We start from the raw sequence: 14,874 nt of genomic DNA, 5'->3' as shown, positions 1-14,874 counted from the left end.
GGGACATCCGTGGCCCAAGTGGGACAGTTTAGTCAAACAGTGCTGATGGTAGCTATGTGCAGGACATTTCTCCAACGGCCCCTTTTCTGTTTTGCATTGTCCTTATGCGGGTTTTTGTCCACATCAGCACCTTCAGATCCCAAACAGAGATGCCTTTTTTTTTTAACATCTAGATTTTAGCCCATTCTCTGAAACCACCCAAATCATTGGCACCTGGCACCATCTATTGGCCCCAACACCACTTTCTCCACGGCGATATCCAAGACCCTTAGCCCCACCCATTACCTACCTCTGAACTTTCTCTTTTACTTTGAATATAGTTGGCTTTGGAGGAATAACTGGGATCCTGATGCTGTTTCAAACCAAAAGTTGTAGATTTTATTACCCATTTCATTATCCATTGTATTCATTGTATGTATCCACTCATTGTACCCATTAATTGTGTATGTCTCTGGGTAGATTATGAACACCTCAGGAACAATAGTTATGGTTTATTTTCCTTCTTCTAGTACCTACCACACTCCTACGAGATTAGGTATTCAGATATATCTGGAATTAAAAATGAATAACTCAACACATTCTTTGCACAAGGAATGCTGTAATAATTCCCAAAATATAACAGCTTCTTCACTGTGGTCTTCTTGGTTTGCAATGACAGTCAGGAACCAGAGGCCTAGGCCCAGATGGGTGCAAGGAAGAAGCCTGAGAAAACCATCTATTTCTGGGGCTCTGGTCAGTTTTCTTTGTAAATGGGAAGGAAAGAAAATAACACAAAGTGGAGGCAAGAGGAAGAGGAAATGAAGATTCCCGAATGAGAAGAGGAGCTCTGAAATGACTCCACAGCAGCCCTTCCCCCATCTCATCCCAAGAAGCATCCTGTCATCCAGTAGGAGAGGGGCCGGCCTGCACAGTGCAACCTCCACGCTACCCTGCGGAGAGAAAGATTGGTTCTTGCTTTACCGTTTAGTAAGCTCCTTCTCCACATACATGGCCCAACTCTTTGTGAGTCTCTTAGGCAGAGCAGTGCTCAGAACTTCCTTCATTCCTAGGTTTCTGGTCTGTCCCCCTGTGGCCCCTCTGATTCTTCCTTTAAATTTCCCTTATCTCTGGTATTTGTCCGCTTCCCCCATTCAGTATGCTTCCACATTTTCAAATCGTATCTCCCTCTGAAGTGGGAGATCACCATTTTACGAGGCTGAGATTTACTAAGTAAATAAAAAGATAATCAATCAATCAATCTCAGGCGCAACTATTGACTCTCCCTCCAGAAAGGGTCAGCCCTAATAGTCATCAGTGTCCCCTCTGCTTGGTATTTCTAGAGTAGGCAAGGCACGTGACTCCTCCATCCTCACAGACGCCTAGAGAGGACTAGAAAGGTCTAGTCCTTGCCTAGTGTGCCTTCCTCTCTCACTACATCCTGTAGATAACCGGTTTGAAATTCAGAAGAGTGAAGTAACCATCCCAATGTCCACCACTGGTAAGCTGACAGCTTTGGGTTATCTGCTCAGCTGAGAAGCTATACACCATTTACAGAAAATGTTGCTGCCACGGATGCCTGGGTGGCTTAGTTGGTTAAATGTCTGCCTTCGGCTCAGGTCATGATCCCAGGGTCCTGGGATCGAGTCCCACACCGAGCCCCAAATCAGAGTCCCTGCTCGGCAGAGAGTCTTCTTCTCTCTCCTTCTCCCCCCCGCTTGTGTGCTCGCTCTCTCACTCTCAAATAAATAAATAAAATCTTAGAAATAAAAAAGAATGTTGCTGCCAATCAGGGAGAGGGATCCCTGTGGCAACTGTGATGGTATAGCTCACTTGCTCCCAGGCCTCCCAGGCCTCCAGCTGATTGAACTAAGCAGGGACACTGGGTCCAAGCTGAACCAATCAGATTCTTTATCCCGGGCACTTGGACTGGGACTGAGCCTGGGCAGTCTCTGTGGCCGCTTAGGACATTAGCCCATCAACTTGGGGCAGCCTTAGTCAGTCTTGTGGAATGTGGAGCAGAGAATGCTGCTCTATGAAGGAAGTAGTGAAACAAATGCACCAGGAAGCAGGAACTTGCCAGGAAAAGCTTGCTGACAGTTTCCAGCTCTGCTTGCGCTCTCTTCCTGAAGTCCAGCCGCACCTGTGTCCGCTCAGTGAGACACCTGGTCCCCTCAGGATACACCTCCCTCACCTAACTCAAGTTACTCTGTTACCGCATCTAAAAGAATTTTCTTTTTTTAAATTTTTTAAAAGATTTATTTATTTTTGAGAGAGAGAAAGAACGAATGAGGAGAGGAGCAGAGGGAGAGGGAGAGAGAATCCCAAGAAGACTCCCCACTGAGCGGGTAGCCTGATGCAGGGCTCAATCCCACAACCCTGAGATCATGACCTGAGCCAAAATCAGGAGTCAGACACTTAACTGACTGAGCCAGGCGCCCCCCAAAAGAGTTTTAATACATCAAATAAAGACCCAGATCCCAGGTCTTGTAAGTCAGAGTCCCAAGCCCTGCCACTCTTCCACATCTTTCTAGACTATGAAAGGGTCTAGTCCTTGCCTAGTGTGCCTTTCTCTGTCACTACATCCTTCCTGGGGCTCTGCCCACTAACTTAGTCCCACAGTGTCCTCCTCACCAGTTCTTCATCCCCCCTGCTCCGGACACAATCTTTTTTGCACAGCTGATGGTTGAGAGAAGATTGGGGCTCAGTAGGTCTGAAAGGGAGAGAGAGAGAGTACCTGTGAGAACACAGAGGACAATCCCAAAGACTGAGGCAGACACGGGCTGTCCCTGCGCTGGCACGCACCACCCAGGGGCTGAGTACTTCCAGATTAAGCAAGAGGACCTCCCTTCCAGAGGACCATTTAGACATCCCTACAATGGCGGTCGGGGGTGTTGGGGGTGAGGGCAGGGGGGGCAGGACGACTGTTTATCATCTTACTTCCTAACTAGGGTAGATGGTGGTTCAGCCCACATTTGAGGATTTCTAGGGAAAGGAAATGTCAAAACAGGAGCACAGAGACCCAGGTAATCTTGGCTGATGAGAAAGGCTCTTCGGGTGAAGAGTCCAGGGATATTAATCAGAGTATGAAGGAAGGGGAGAAGGTCCAAGTCATTGACCTATGGAGCCTCCTGGAGTGGCTTTGAGGTGGGGAGTTTGCACTTGGCCTTTAATCAGATCATTAGCCAAAGTTAGTGGTTAGATGGTTAGAGCTGAGCCTTCAGGGCCACCAGCCTGGCATTCAGCACTGGTTCTATGAGCCTCAGTTTGCTCATCTGTAACATGGGCATCAAAATAATTTCCATTGCATGAAAAGCTGGGTGAAATGGACTCCTGGGGCTTTCCCTCTGGGGATATTCCCAGGCTTTGAGAGGGAAGAGAAGTCCTGTGAGTAGAGCCTGGTCCTCCCTCTCACCTCTCCCACCCTGGGGCCCTGGCCAGACCTTGACAGTCCTCGTGGCAGATGTTCTCTGAGTGACTTTGGTAATCATTGCACCAGGAGTGGCTGTTGATCTGGAAGATTCCGTAGTCAAAGCTGCCGTCTGCGTTTTCATTTACCTTTGATATGTTGAATTTGCTTTCCACCAAAGCCAGACACAGCCCTTTGAACAGGGAGAAGAGGGTTTTCAGAGGGTGCCGAGTTGAGGGAGAAGTGGGATGGAGGAGAGAGGGAGATCAGGAAGCAGAAGAAAGGAACAAGGCCTAAGAGGCTGGATGGGGCAAGTGGGCTAGAAACACCCATGTGCTTCTCCCCTCACCCTTCGTCCCACCCACCCTCCCCTCAGTACAACCACTCATCACCTATCTGTCCATCCATGCTTCCTGCACTTAATGATCACCTACGGTGTGTCAGGAACTGTGCAAAGCCAAGTGCAGAACACTTAGCTGGGTCAAATGTAGATGTTGCCTTCAAGGGGCCTATAGTAGGAGAATGAAGATACCTACCTTAAAAAGCCACAAAACAAGATAAAAGGAGAAATAAGACAGCACAAGGCCGGTGTGCACAAATTCTGGGCAAAAGGGAGTTATTCCTACCATGGAGGAGGATGAAGCCTTTGCACTCTCTGCTCCCTCTGCCTGGAGCACTCTTCCCCAGACCCTGGGTAACCAGTGCCACTCAATGTCACTTCCTCGACTTCCCCTTCTAGGACAACATCACCTATCACGGCCCCGGCTTTCTTCTTCTGCATAACCTTTATCACTACTGGAAGTACTTCATATATAGTTGTGTGTTTGCGTCTTGTCTGCCTCTCCCCCTAGAATGTGAACACTATGGAGGAAGGGGCTTTGTTGATGTCTCCATCCCCAGCACCGAAAATAGTTCCCGGTACATGATAAATGCTCAGCGAATAATTGTGGACTGAATCTGGAATGTTGGGAAGGGCTTCTTGGGGAGGGCTCCTTTTTGAACTTGGCTTTGAAAAATGAATGACAGGGAGAAAGATGGCCACCTAGGGCATGACCAGAGGAGGAGGAGAAATGGGGGAGGGGGAGTGTGTGAAGCAGCACTCACAGTCATTGAGGGAGTAGCCCTCAAACCCATCCAAGTCCTCCTTGTGCAGCACCCTGGCCAAGTCACAGCGATTGATGAGGCTGGCCTGACTTATGGCAATGAGGCAGCTGACCAAGGACATGAGTAGTGTCCCCGTCATGTTCCGAGGGGAGAAGGTGCTATTGAGGGTCCGTGGTTCTGAGGCTCTCCCAGATGTGCCGCCGGTCTTTTCTGAGCGCCTGAGGAATCTGGGGAGAGAAGCCATATGTCCTCGTTCACACACAGCTGCCCACCTGGCTATTTCTCTTTCCTCTTATTTATTATTGTATACTCGTTTATTACAGAAACCTTTAAATATTTACAAAATAAGAGAGAAGACTATCATGAATCTTCATGTACACATTGCCCGGTGTCAACATTGAAAAACCAAGGCTGATCCCCTTCCATCTATAGATCTTCACTCCTTTTAGCTACTCTCACTCTTGTAATGGGCACCTAGCTGTGGGCAGTATTTGGGTACGGTGTGGGGGGAGGGGATGGCAAAGGAGGTTAATGAGAACTGTACTTCACTGGTGTTTGTGTGTGTGGATTTTAGCATATGCTTGCAGAGGAAGGGCCAGGACACCGGACGGCGAACTCCCCCCAACCCCACACCCCCAGATACACGACACATGACTTTTCCCAAGGGCATACCCTGCCTTGTGCAAGTCCTAGGAAGCTGTTTATGGGTTCTACGCTTTCATTTCCACGCAAAGGTGCATATCATAAAGCAAGTAAAAGTGACCTCACTGAAGAAATAACCTTCGCCTTCACGCTCTCTGTGCAGGGGGAGGAGTGAGGAGCAAGGGCTCTGGCTTCACATTGCCTACTTTCAGACAGGGCTGCTGTGTGACCTTGAACAATTTACTTGGGTCTCTCTGGGCCCTATTTGTAAAAGGAAGATACTCTAATACCTACTTAATAGGGCTGTCATGATGATTAAAGGAAATACGATCTTGATTTTGCATTTCCCCCAAACAGGAAGCAGGACTTCCGGGGGAAAGGTTAATTCCTACGCTGGAGTAGGAAAGGGCATGAGGTAAGTCTGGATTATCTTGTGCTGCAAAGTAAGGCAACACTCAAAATATGGATCGGAGCGTGTCAAGGGGACAAGAGAATCAGCTCCAAGGGGCACCCACTGGCCAAATCTGGAACATTATTTTTGGTAACAGCTTTGTTGAGATAAAATTCACAATACACAATTCACTATGCCATACCATCACTTCACTTAAAGTGTACAATTCAGTAGTTCTTTAGTGTGTTTGCGGAGCTTTACAACTATCACCACAGTCAATTGTAAAACATTTTCATCAGCCCAAGGAGAAACCCCATACCTGTTAGCAGTCACTCCCTGTGCCACTTCCCTCCTGCCGCAAATCTACTTTCTGTCTCTATAGACTATATTTGCCTCTTCTGGATATTTCACATAAATAGAGTCATAGACTATGAGGCCTTTGTGTCTGGCTTCTTTCACTTAACAATGTTTTCAAGATTTATTCATGATGTAGCATGTATCAGGATCTCATTATGGCTGAATAATATTCCATTGTGTGGATAGACCACAGTCTGTTTCTATACTTACCATTTTATAGACGTGTGGGTTGTTTCTACTTTGGGGCTATTATGAATGACGGTGCTATGAACATTCACGTGAAAGTTTCATGTGGACAAATGTTTTCATTTCTTTGGGCATGTACCAAGGAGTGGAATTGCTGAGTCATAGAGTAACTTAAGGTTGAAACTTTGGAGGAACTGGGGAGCCTGGGTGGCTCAGTCAGTTGAGCATCCGACTCTTGATTTTGGCTCAGGTCATGATCTCAGGGTCGTGGGATGGAGCCCAGGGCTGGGCTCCACGCTCAGCCGGGAGTCTGCTTGAGATCCTCTCTCCCTCCACCCCTCCACCCCTCCAATAAATAAATAAATAAATAAATAAATCTTAAACTTTGGAGGAACTGCCAGACATTTTGGCTGTGCCATCAGCCGTGTCTGCATATGAAGGTTCAATTTTTTTCACATTCTCACCAACACCTTCTGATCAAAAATCTTCTAATCTTAATCCTAATCGGTGTGAAGTGGTATCATGTGGTGGTTTTGATTTCTATTTCCCTGGTGGCTAGTGATTTTGCAGGTGCTCATTGGCCATCTGTAGATCCTTGGGAAAATGTCTAGTATTCAGATCCTTTACCCATTTTTTAGTTGTCTTTTTGTTATCGAGTTGTAAAAGTTCTTTACCAGATACATGATTTGCAAATATTTTCTCACATTCTGTGGGCTACCTTTCACTTTCTTGGTGGTGTTCTTTGAAACAAAAGAATTACGTTTTGATGAAGACTGATGTATCTATTTTTTCTTTTGTTGCTTGTGCTTTTGGTGTCATATCTCCAGAACTAATGCACAATGGATGCTAAGGTAGTCTGGGACAATCTGACCATCAAAATAAAGATAGTGATAGATTATAATCTATTGAATGAGATAGGAATCCATGAATCCTTAGGAGTAATAAATAGACACATAAGGGGGATGGGGGGACTCTTCCTGACAATAAAAGGGTGAGTGATAAATGTGGAGGTAGTCCTGAAGTTGGAAAATCATCATTCTGCTACCATCAAAGATTGGTTTGAGCAAGAATCATCAATGGATGCTAAATCTGAGGTGGTGGGAAGCTTGATGAAGAACTGGATCTACGCATGCTCTTAGAGTGTCTCCCCACGGGTCCTATATTAGTTGCATGGGAAAAACAGCAACTATGCAGCAAAGAAACCAGACAGGTTTTGGAACCTGCAATCAAAATTAACACCACCAGTGAGAGACAGAGAAAGAATATATGCTTCTAGATGTGATACCCTAAGAAGGACACATACCGCTTGTATAGTATTCTGGCCAGAGATGCATAACTTGTATCTAATCCCAGGGAAATGTTGGACAAAGCCAAACTGAGGGAAAATCTATAAAATAACTGGCCTCTATTCTTCAAAACTGTCAATGCAATGAAAGCAAAGAATGGGGCTATTTCTGTCCGTTAGTGTGTGTGTGTATCTTTCCCCTTAAACTAAGTGTATGTTCCCAAGGGCAAAGGCCTGGGTTCCTCCATCCACGGGCTTCAGAGTCAGGCGACTTCTGCTTGGACAAGATGGCAACCCTGATGGCCTTGTTACCTCACAGATATCTTCTAAGATTCACTCCATACCAGCCTGAGCTTGTGAACATTCTTTTGCTTCTCTCTCTTACCCTAGAGTTGCCAGATTTAGCAAATAAATTTACAGGATGCCCGATTGCATTAGAATTTCGGACAAGCCACCAATAATTGTTTATTATAAGTATGTCTCATGCAACCTACTCTACCCTGACTCCACAGGCTCCTTCAGAGACAGGTGTCACTGAGCCTTGGGAAGCAGGGAGTTCTATCTCTGCCCATGAAGTCCCCTCTTGGGGTTTCCATGGGGGAATAAAGTCCTTCCGGCTGGTGCATTCCCACCTCCCCTTCCAAAGCTTACCTCTCTCCTAGCCTCCTCTGACCCCAGGTCCCAGAAAGGCCAGGGCCTTCCACTTGAGCTATACTCTAACCCTGCCCAGTTCACAGCTCCCCATGTTCTAAAGAAGGTGGGAGTGCTGGACCAGCCTGCCTTCTGAAATCCCGGTTCTGGGACGTCATCATTCTCCTGGAAATACTCTGGTCTTAACCATGCAAACTGAGGCCCATTCAAGCTTCCTGCAGAAAGTACAGATGGGTCTGGAAGGACCGGTGATAACTATGATGAAGATCCCTGGGTGGGGCAGGGCAGATTGCTCTGGTCCTGCTGGCTGCCCACCTCCCTTCCCTTCAGTGAACGGTACTGCTTTTGTGGGGAGCCCCTTCCCCCGTTGGGTAGTAGTGGAGACTGCTGGTCACAGGGCCCTGTCTTCCAGGGGACAGGGTGTGCCTAGGCCCCCACCACTACATTTTGAATTGAAACTAAGGGGAGGAGCTCAGCTTCCCACGGGAAGCCTTCAAGGGTGAGGCCAGAAGCAGACAGTGTGGAATCATGTGCATACAGCCCATCTGAGAGTATAAACCTCCCCGAAGAGGGAGCAGAGTCCAGACAAGATTCCAATCCTAGAGTCCACCCTTTCTGAGACCTAAACACACTCTTGCCCTTCCTGCGATCCTATGATTCGTTAAACGTCCCTTCCTGCAGAGGTGAGTTTCTGTCACTTGCAGCCAAGAGAGACCTGCCTGGTAGAGAGCATAGGCTTAACCCTCTGGGAAGTGGTGACCATAGAATCTGTCATCTCCCCATGAAGGTAGCCCATCTTAGTGTCATTCATCACCAACGAAGTCTGAGAGATACTCCCACCAACTGTAGCAGAAAGGAGGCAAAGGAAAGTTCTGTGACTGGTGGCCACTCTACCCTCTGAAATAGGAGGGCAGGGGCTGACAGTAAGAAGGTAGGAAGAGCTTTTAGGTGGACAGTGCTGCCCTGTACTTCTGCCTCCAGACTCCCCTTCCCAGCAGGGCAGGGGACATTGCGGCTTGGGCTAACAATATGGGAAGGAGGGGCGCCTGGGTGGCTCAGTTAAGCATCTGCCTGGTTAAGCATCTGCCTTCGGCTCAGGCTTAGGTCATGATCCCTGCTTCCTGGGATTCAGCCCAGCAGGGGGATCCCTGCTCAGCGGGGACCCCGCTTCTCCCTCTCCCTCTGCCCACCCTCCCCCCCATGCCCGCGCTGTCTCTCTCAAATAAAAACAAAAAACATTGTTCAAGTGAGTAATAAACATATACCTAATTCATCAATGATGATGACTAGTCTATGAAATTTATTTTTCTTCTTTTCCTTTCAGCAAAATCACTAATTACATTACGATTACCAAGATTTTAAAAAAATATTTAAGGACTAAAACCACAACTGTATTCAAAGAACAAAAACGTAAATATATTTTCATCAAACATAGAAATTTGCGTAAAAATGTTTTATTAGTTTTTTCCAATGTTTTCCCCCAAACTTAGGCTTTTTACATATTGGAAAGTATCTAATAATTCAAAAGGCAAAGTACAGATGAGAATTAATAAATATCAAATTTTTATATCAAATAGACACAACTTCAAATATATGATTCTACTCTTTAAAAGTTGAATTAAATTCTATTTTAATTTTAAATTTTTAAAAAATGTATTTATCAGAGAGAGAGAGAGAGAGAGCACAAGCAGGGAGAGTGATAGGCAGAGGGAGAAGCAGGCTCCCTGCTGAGCAAGGAGCCCGAAGTGGGGCTTGATCCCAGGACCCCAAGATCATGACCTGAGCTGAAGGCAGCCGCTTAACTGACTGAGCCACCCAGGTGTCCCTGAATTAAATTTTCTTAAGTAACTTAATTTTTACAATTTACCTTAAATTTTATTTAAATTATACACTTCACTTAAATTTTTATTTAAAAATAAGTAAATTTGGGGGCACCTGGGTAGCTCAGTCGGTTGAGCGTCCAGCTCTTGGTTTTGGCTCAGGTCAGGATCTCTGGGTCCTGGGACTGAGCCCTGCTTCAGCTCTGCTCAGCAGGGAATCTGCTTGAGGATGTCTCTCCCTCTCCCTCTGCCCCCTGCTCGCTTGCACACTCTCCCTCCCTCCCTCTCTCTCTCTCGCTCTCTTTCTCAAATAAATCAATCTTTTTAAAAAGTAACTTTTAGTTAATTAATTAATTATTAGTAATCTCTAACCCCAATATAGTGTTCAAACTCATGACTCCGAGATCAAGAGTCAAATGCTCTAACCGACTGAAGCCAGCCAGGTGCGCCCCCCAATAAGTAACTTTTTATTTTCTTTCTTTCTTTTTTTAAAAAGATTCTATTTATTTGAGGAGAGAGCACAAGCAGGGGGAGAGGCAGGGAGAGGGAGAGGCAGAAGCAGGCGAGCCCGATGCGTGATTCGATCCCAGGACCCTGGGATCATGATCTGAGCCGAAGGCAGACGCTCAGCCAACTGAGCCCCCAGGCATCCCAATAAGTAACTTTTTAAATGAAAATGTTAAAATTCATAATTCTAGCATTCAATGTCCATCTCGCTGCCAATGTAAAGAATTAGTATTGTTATGTTTAAAGTCTAGATATATATACAAACTTGAGTAATGTGGGCGCCTGGGTGGCTCAGATGGGTAAGCGTCTGCCTTCGGCTCAGGTCATGATCCCAGGGTCCTGGGATCGAGTCCCGCATCAGGCTCCCTGCTCCTTGGGAGCCTGCTTCTCCCTCTGCCTCTCTCTCTCTCTCTCTCTCTGTCTCTCATGAATAAATAAATAAAAAGTTTTTTTTTTAAACTTGAGTAATGTGTAATGTGATTTATGTGATAGTGCAAACATTTCCTCAGCTTCCATTTACAACGGAGGCAAATACTGTACAAATTCATGTGTACCCCCAGAACCACGAATAGGCACATGAAGCAAGAAGAAATTGTACACTCGGTACTACTAGAAAGGGACATTTCTTTGTGTTCAAATCTATTGCATTCAGGCCGAGAGGAAAGATCTGACAAGTTCATAAATTCGTCTTTTTCTCTTACCTAAGTACATCTCTGCTCAGAGTCTCTCTGCAATCCGAGACAGTACCTAGCGGGGGTCCTGTTAAGCTTTCATTAAACCTTTCCATGCAGATGCATTCCCCCCCCGCCCCCCATCTATCTAGAGTAAGATGTGAAGTATCTCTCTGGGGCCTGAACATTGTTAGTCAAGAGCATGCATGTTTAGGGTTAGATCTAGCTGTGCCAAATGCTGATCATTTAAAAGAAAACATGCCTTCCTGATGGTCAGCCCTGTGAGAAATAAATCTTTTCACTGAGCTGAAATCTGCCTGTGTCCCCCCTCTCAGCCCACTCTCAGCCCCCATGCATTAGGCCACTCAGCATTGTACCCTCGGAGTGGCCGACCGCTGGGTTTTAGAGCAAAGTGGGGTCGTGTTGTAACTGTATGTACAGGTGAAGTATCTGACTACATGTTCTATGTTCCAGTGTGATCATGCCTGAGCATTTACACAGAACTTACCCATTATTTTATTACTTTCCTTCAGTTTCTCTTCTATTTAGGGCATTATTATTGATGTTTAAATTTACCACCTTTCTGAATGGAGAAACACATTGTGGTACGTTCGTATAATGGAATACTACTCGGCAACCAGAAGGAATGACCTATCGGTACACACAACAACATGGGTAAACTTCCAAAATAATGCTGAAAGAAGCCAGACCAAAAAGAAAGAGGCATATACTGCATGGTTCCATTTATGAGAAACTCCAGAAAATGTAAATCTAGAATGACAGAAAGCAGATCAGTAGTTGCTTGGGGATGGGGCAGCAGGAAGGGGCAGAGGGAGGAATTACTGAGGGGCACAAGGAAACTTTTGGGAGTGAGGAGATGTTCACTATCTTGATTACGATGTTGGATTCAGGGGCATATACATACGTCAAAAATGATCAAATCGTACACTACAAATATGTCGTTTAGTATATGTCAATACCTTTGTCAGGTATATTACGGTTACACACAATATAATAGTATGAAAAGGGAGTTGTGGGTCTGTCATGGTTGAGAACCCCGCGTCAGGCCAATGCCCAAGTGGGGAAAAAAAAAGTCTTGTCATGGTCTTCAGGCCAATCCGCTGTGCAATCTACCCAGTGGCCACTAGAGGGCAGCAGCGGCCCATATACCGGAAGTGTGGGTGCCTGGGCACCAGCATTTTTAATTTTAACGCTGGGAGGTTAAGTAACTCATCCAAGGTCACAGAACTAGTGGGAGGTAGAGCAAGGATTTGAACCCACGTTTGACACCAACATGGTGGGTTTAGTTGTTACTCTGTACTGCTCATTTTAACAGCATTGTCTTTCTTTCTCTTTGGGGCTGGGGTATTATTCAGGTTATGTGTTCGACTGGTTGGTGTTGCTAGCAGGTGGTGGGTATTTCAGCTGAACCTTCTGAAGATAAAGCTCCTGGTGTTTCAAGAGAATTTTAAGCATCGCTGACGGTCCAGGAAGGAAGTCTTCCCCCTTTTTTTGCTGAGCATTTACACTGCGTGAGGTTCCGTGTTAGGACTGATACTCCATAGCGATGGTGCTTGAAGGGCAAGTGGGCAGAGGCCAGCACCAAGGAATCGAGGGGTAAGTGACCTCTAGCCATGCAGTGCGTGGTCCATTTGTGCCCACAGGCCTGTGTCAGGAGGCAGCAGTACCCCACCTCCACTGGAGTCCTCAGCAGATAACCAGACCGAAGAGAACTCACCAGAATGCCCAGTTAATCAGAACAAGGTCAAAGCAGCCAGTGAGCAGATAACTCATGCCCATGGTTCATGGGTAAGTGAAGTCCTCCAGAGGCTTCTCTCCTGGAGAAAACATCCCACCTGGGATCACGCAGCTTGATCCTCCAAGGGAGGTGGCCTCTTCTTTTCTAGGTTCTGCAGGGGCCAACAGCTCTGGGGTTCTGCCCATCCTGCTGAGTTTATGCTCCTACGGCCACATGGTGGGGTGGATGCGGGTACCAGGGAAAGGCTCCCGGGGCTGCCCATGTGAAGACAAAGCAAAAGGAGGCCAAAGCTAAACATTGGGCCCATCGGCTTCATTTCATAGATGGGGAAACTGAGGCCTGGGGAAGTGAAGGGACTCGAGTGAGCTAATGGCCGAGCTGGGGGTAAGACTCCCAGCAGTCTCTTCTCCCCACTCCCAGCCGTATTTCATAATAGGTCCCTGCTGCTGGGTGCTTCTCTGTACTTTGTCAACTGTTATTCACATATTATCTCTCTGTGTGTTTCTTAAAACAATAATCCTTGGGGCGCCTGGGTGGCTCAGTCGTTGGGTGTCTTGCCTTCGGCTCGGGTCACGATCCCGGGGTCCTGGGATCGAGCCCCACATCGGGCTCCCTGCTCGGCGGGGAGCCTGCTTCTCCATCTCCCACTCCCCCTGCTTGTGTTCCCTCTCTTGCTGTCTCTCTCTGTCAAATAAATAAAATCTTAATAAATAAATTAATAAATAAAAATAAAAAAAACAAGAGGTATACTTTTTAAGCGGATGATCTTTTTTCATACTTGGTACAAGATACAATGTTCATTGTAAAACACATAGAAAATACAGGTAACCAAAAAGAAAAAAAATTAAAATGTCGCATAGCCACATCATCCTGAGACAAGCGCTGTCGATGTTTCGGCATCTCTTGTTCCTCTAGGCGAGGCCGGGAAGTGAGTGCGTGCAGAGATGACCAATAAAAATGACCAAAAAGCGGCCATAGGGTAGACTGTTAGATTATGCGCTTTTTCCCCTCAACAATACAGAGTGGTCATATTTCTATGTCAGTGAATATTCCTCTGCAACAGCGGCTCCGCGTTAGAACCCCCTGGAAAAGTTTAACAAATACTGATGTCTGCACTCCGCCCAGACATCAGGGATGGGGCTGGACTAGGGAGGGGACTTTTAGACTCCCTGGGGGTTCCAGTGTGCGGCCAAGTTTGAGAGTCACTGTGCCACAGCATCATTTTTCAACAAGGGCCTGGCATTCTCTTTGCTGCAGGAATGCACTCTCGTAGTTTGACCAACCCCTTTTCTCGGACATTTAGGTTGCTTCCAATTTTTCATCATTAAGAACCAGGAGTTCGCAAGTGTTTCCTGTCAAGGGCCAGATAATGCATGTTCTAGTTTTCGTGGCACCTGAGGTCTCTGTTGCGATGATTTAATTCTTCCGTTGTAGTGCAAAAGCAGCCAGGATGCATGAAAGAATTTATTTTTTGTTTGTTTGTTGTACTAAAACTTTATTACAAAAACAGGGGGTGGCCAAATGTAGCCCGTGGGCCATAGACGGCCGACCGCGCTGTTAGCACGCGCACACAGGTACTTGTATCCGATTTCCATCCTTTTGGGGAGATGTCTGTGAGTGGAGTGACTCATCATTACCGTTTACCTGGTCAGTTGCAGTCCTCCAAACTGGCCTCCACATGGTTGTGAGGTGATCATTTTCTTTTCTTTTTCAAAAGCATTATTTTCCTTCGTATACATGAACGTGCTTCGTATAAAAGGTATACATGTTCACGGTCAAATTTTGAAAACTACAGAAGACGGTGAGTGTGAGTGTGTGTGTGTGATACAGGGGAGTGTAATTGACGTGTATGGCTGATAAAGTCTCTGGGGTCCTGGTGCCCGCCCCCTCTTTAGCCTTCTCTCCTGACGGCCCTCTATACTACCACCCCACCCCTGGGTCCCCGCCAGCACAGCCCGGCGCTCCTGTGGGCTTCTGAGACATAGCAGATGCTCTTTCTCTGCGGATTGCCTTTCCTGGCCTGAATTCTCCTATTTACCTTTTCTGACTCAGCTCTCCCTTTCACTGCTCCCCCAGCATGTCACACATATCGGAAAGTGGTCGGGATCACTGTGCC

General features: G+C 46.5%; 1 protein-coding gene across 1 annotated transcript; it reads right to left on the bottom strand.

Moving 5' to 3' along the window:
- Positions 1 to 859: 859 nt before the first annotated feature.
- Positions 860 to 4,628, bottom strand: LOC114203810 (lysozyme-like protein 6). Its single transcript, XM_028097106.2, has 4 exons — positions 4,490 to 4,628; positions 3,420 to 3,578; positions 2,611 to 2,689; positions 860 to 929 (listed from the first exon to the last, which is right to left on the bottom strand). The coding sequence occupies exons 1-4, from the start codon at positions 4,626 to 4,628 to the stop codon at positions 860 to 862; spliced, it is 447 nt and encodes a 148-aa protein (XP_027952907.1).
- Between the last annotated feature and the right edge of the window lie 10,246 nt (positions 4,629 to 14,874).

Source organism: Eumetopias jubatus, unplaced genomic scaffold, assembly GCF_037043125.1.
Source record: "Eumetopias jubatus isolate StellerSeaLion01/CBP00866 unplaced genomic scaffold, mEumJub1_p1.0 scaffold_10, whole genome shotgun sequence".
NCBI classification, from domain to species: Eukaryota; Metazoa; Chordata; class Mammalia; order Carnivora; family Otariidae; genus Eumetopias; species Eumetopias jubatus.
This window is presented reverse-complemented; position numbering and strand designations above follow the sequence as displayed.

What these genes read in the sequence shown, in the direction of transcription:
- LOC114203810 (XM_028097106.2), bottom strand. Translation starts at nt 4,628, where the DNA reads ATGACGGGGACACTACTCATGTCCTTGGTCAGCTGCCTCATTGCCATA. An exon ending in CTGCCACGAGGACTGTCAAG is followed by an intron (nt 2,690 to 3,419) that starts GTCTGGCCAGGG and finishes TCTCCCTTTCAG; the next exon opens with ACCTACTGAGCCCCAATCTT. An exon ending in GCAGGGGGGATGAAGAACTG is followed by an intron (nt 930 to 2,610) that starts GTGAGGAGGACA and finishes TTCTCTCCGCAG; the next exon opens with GGTAGCGTGGAGGTTGCACT.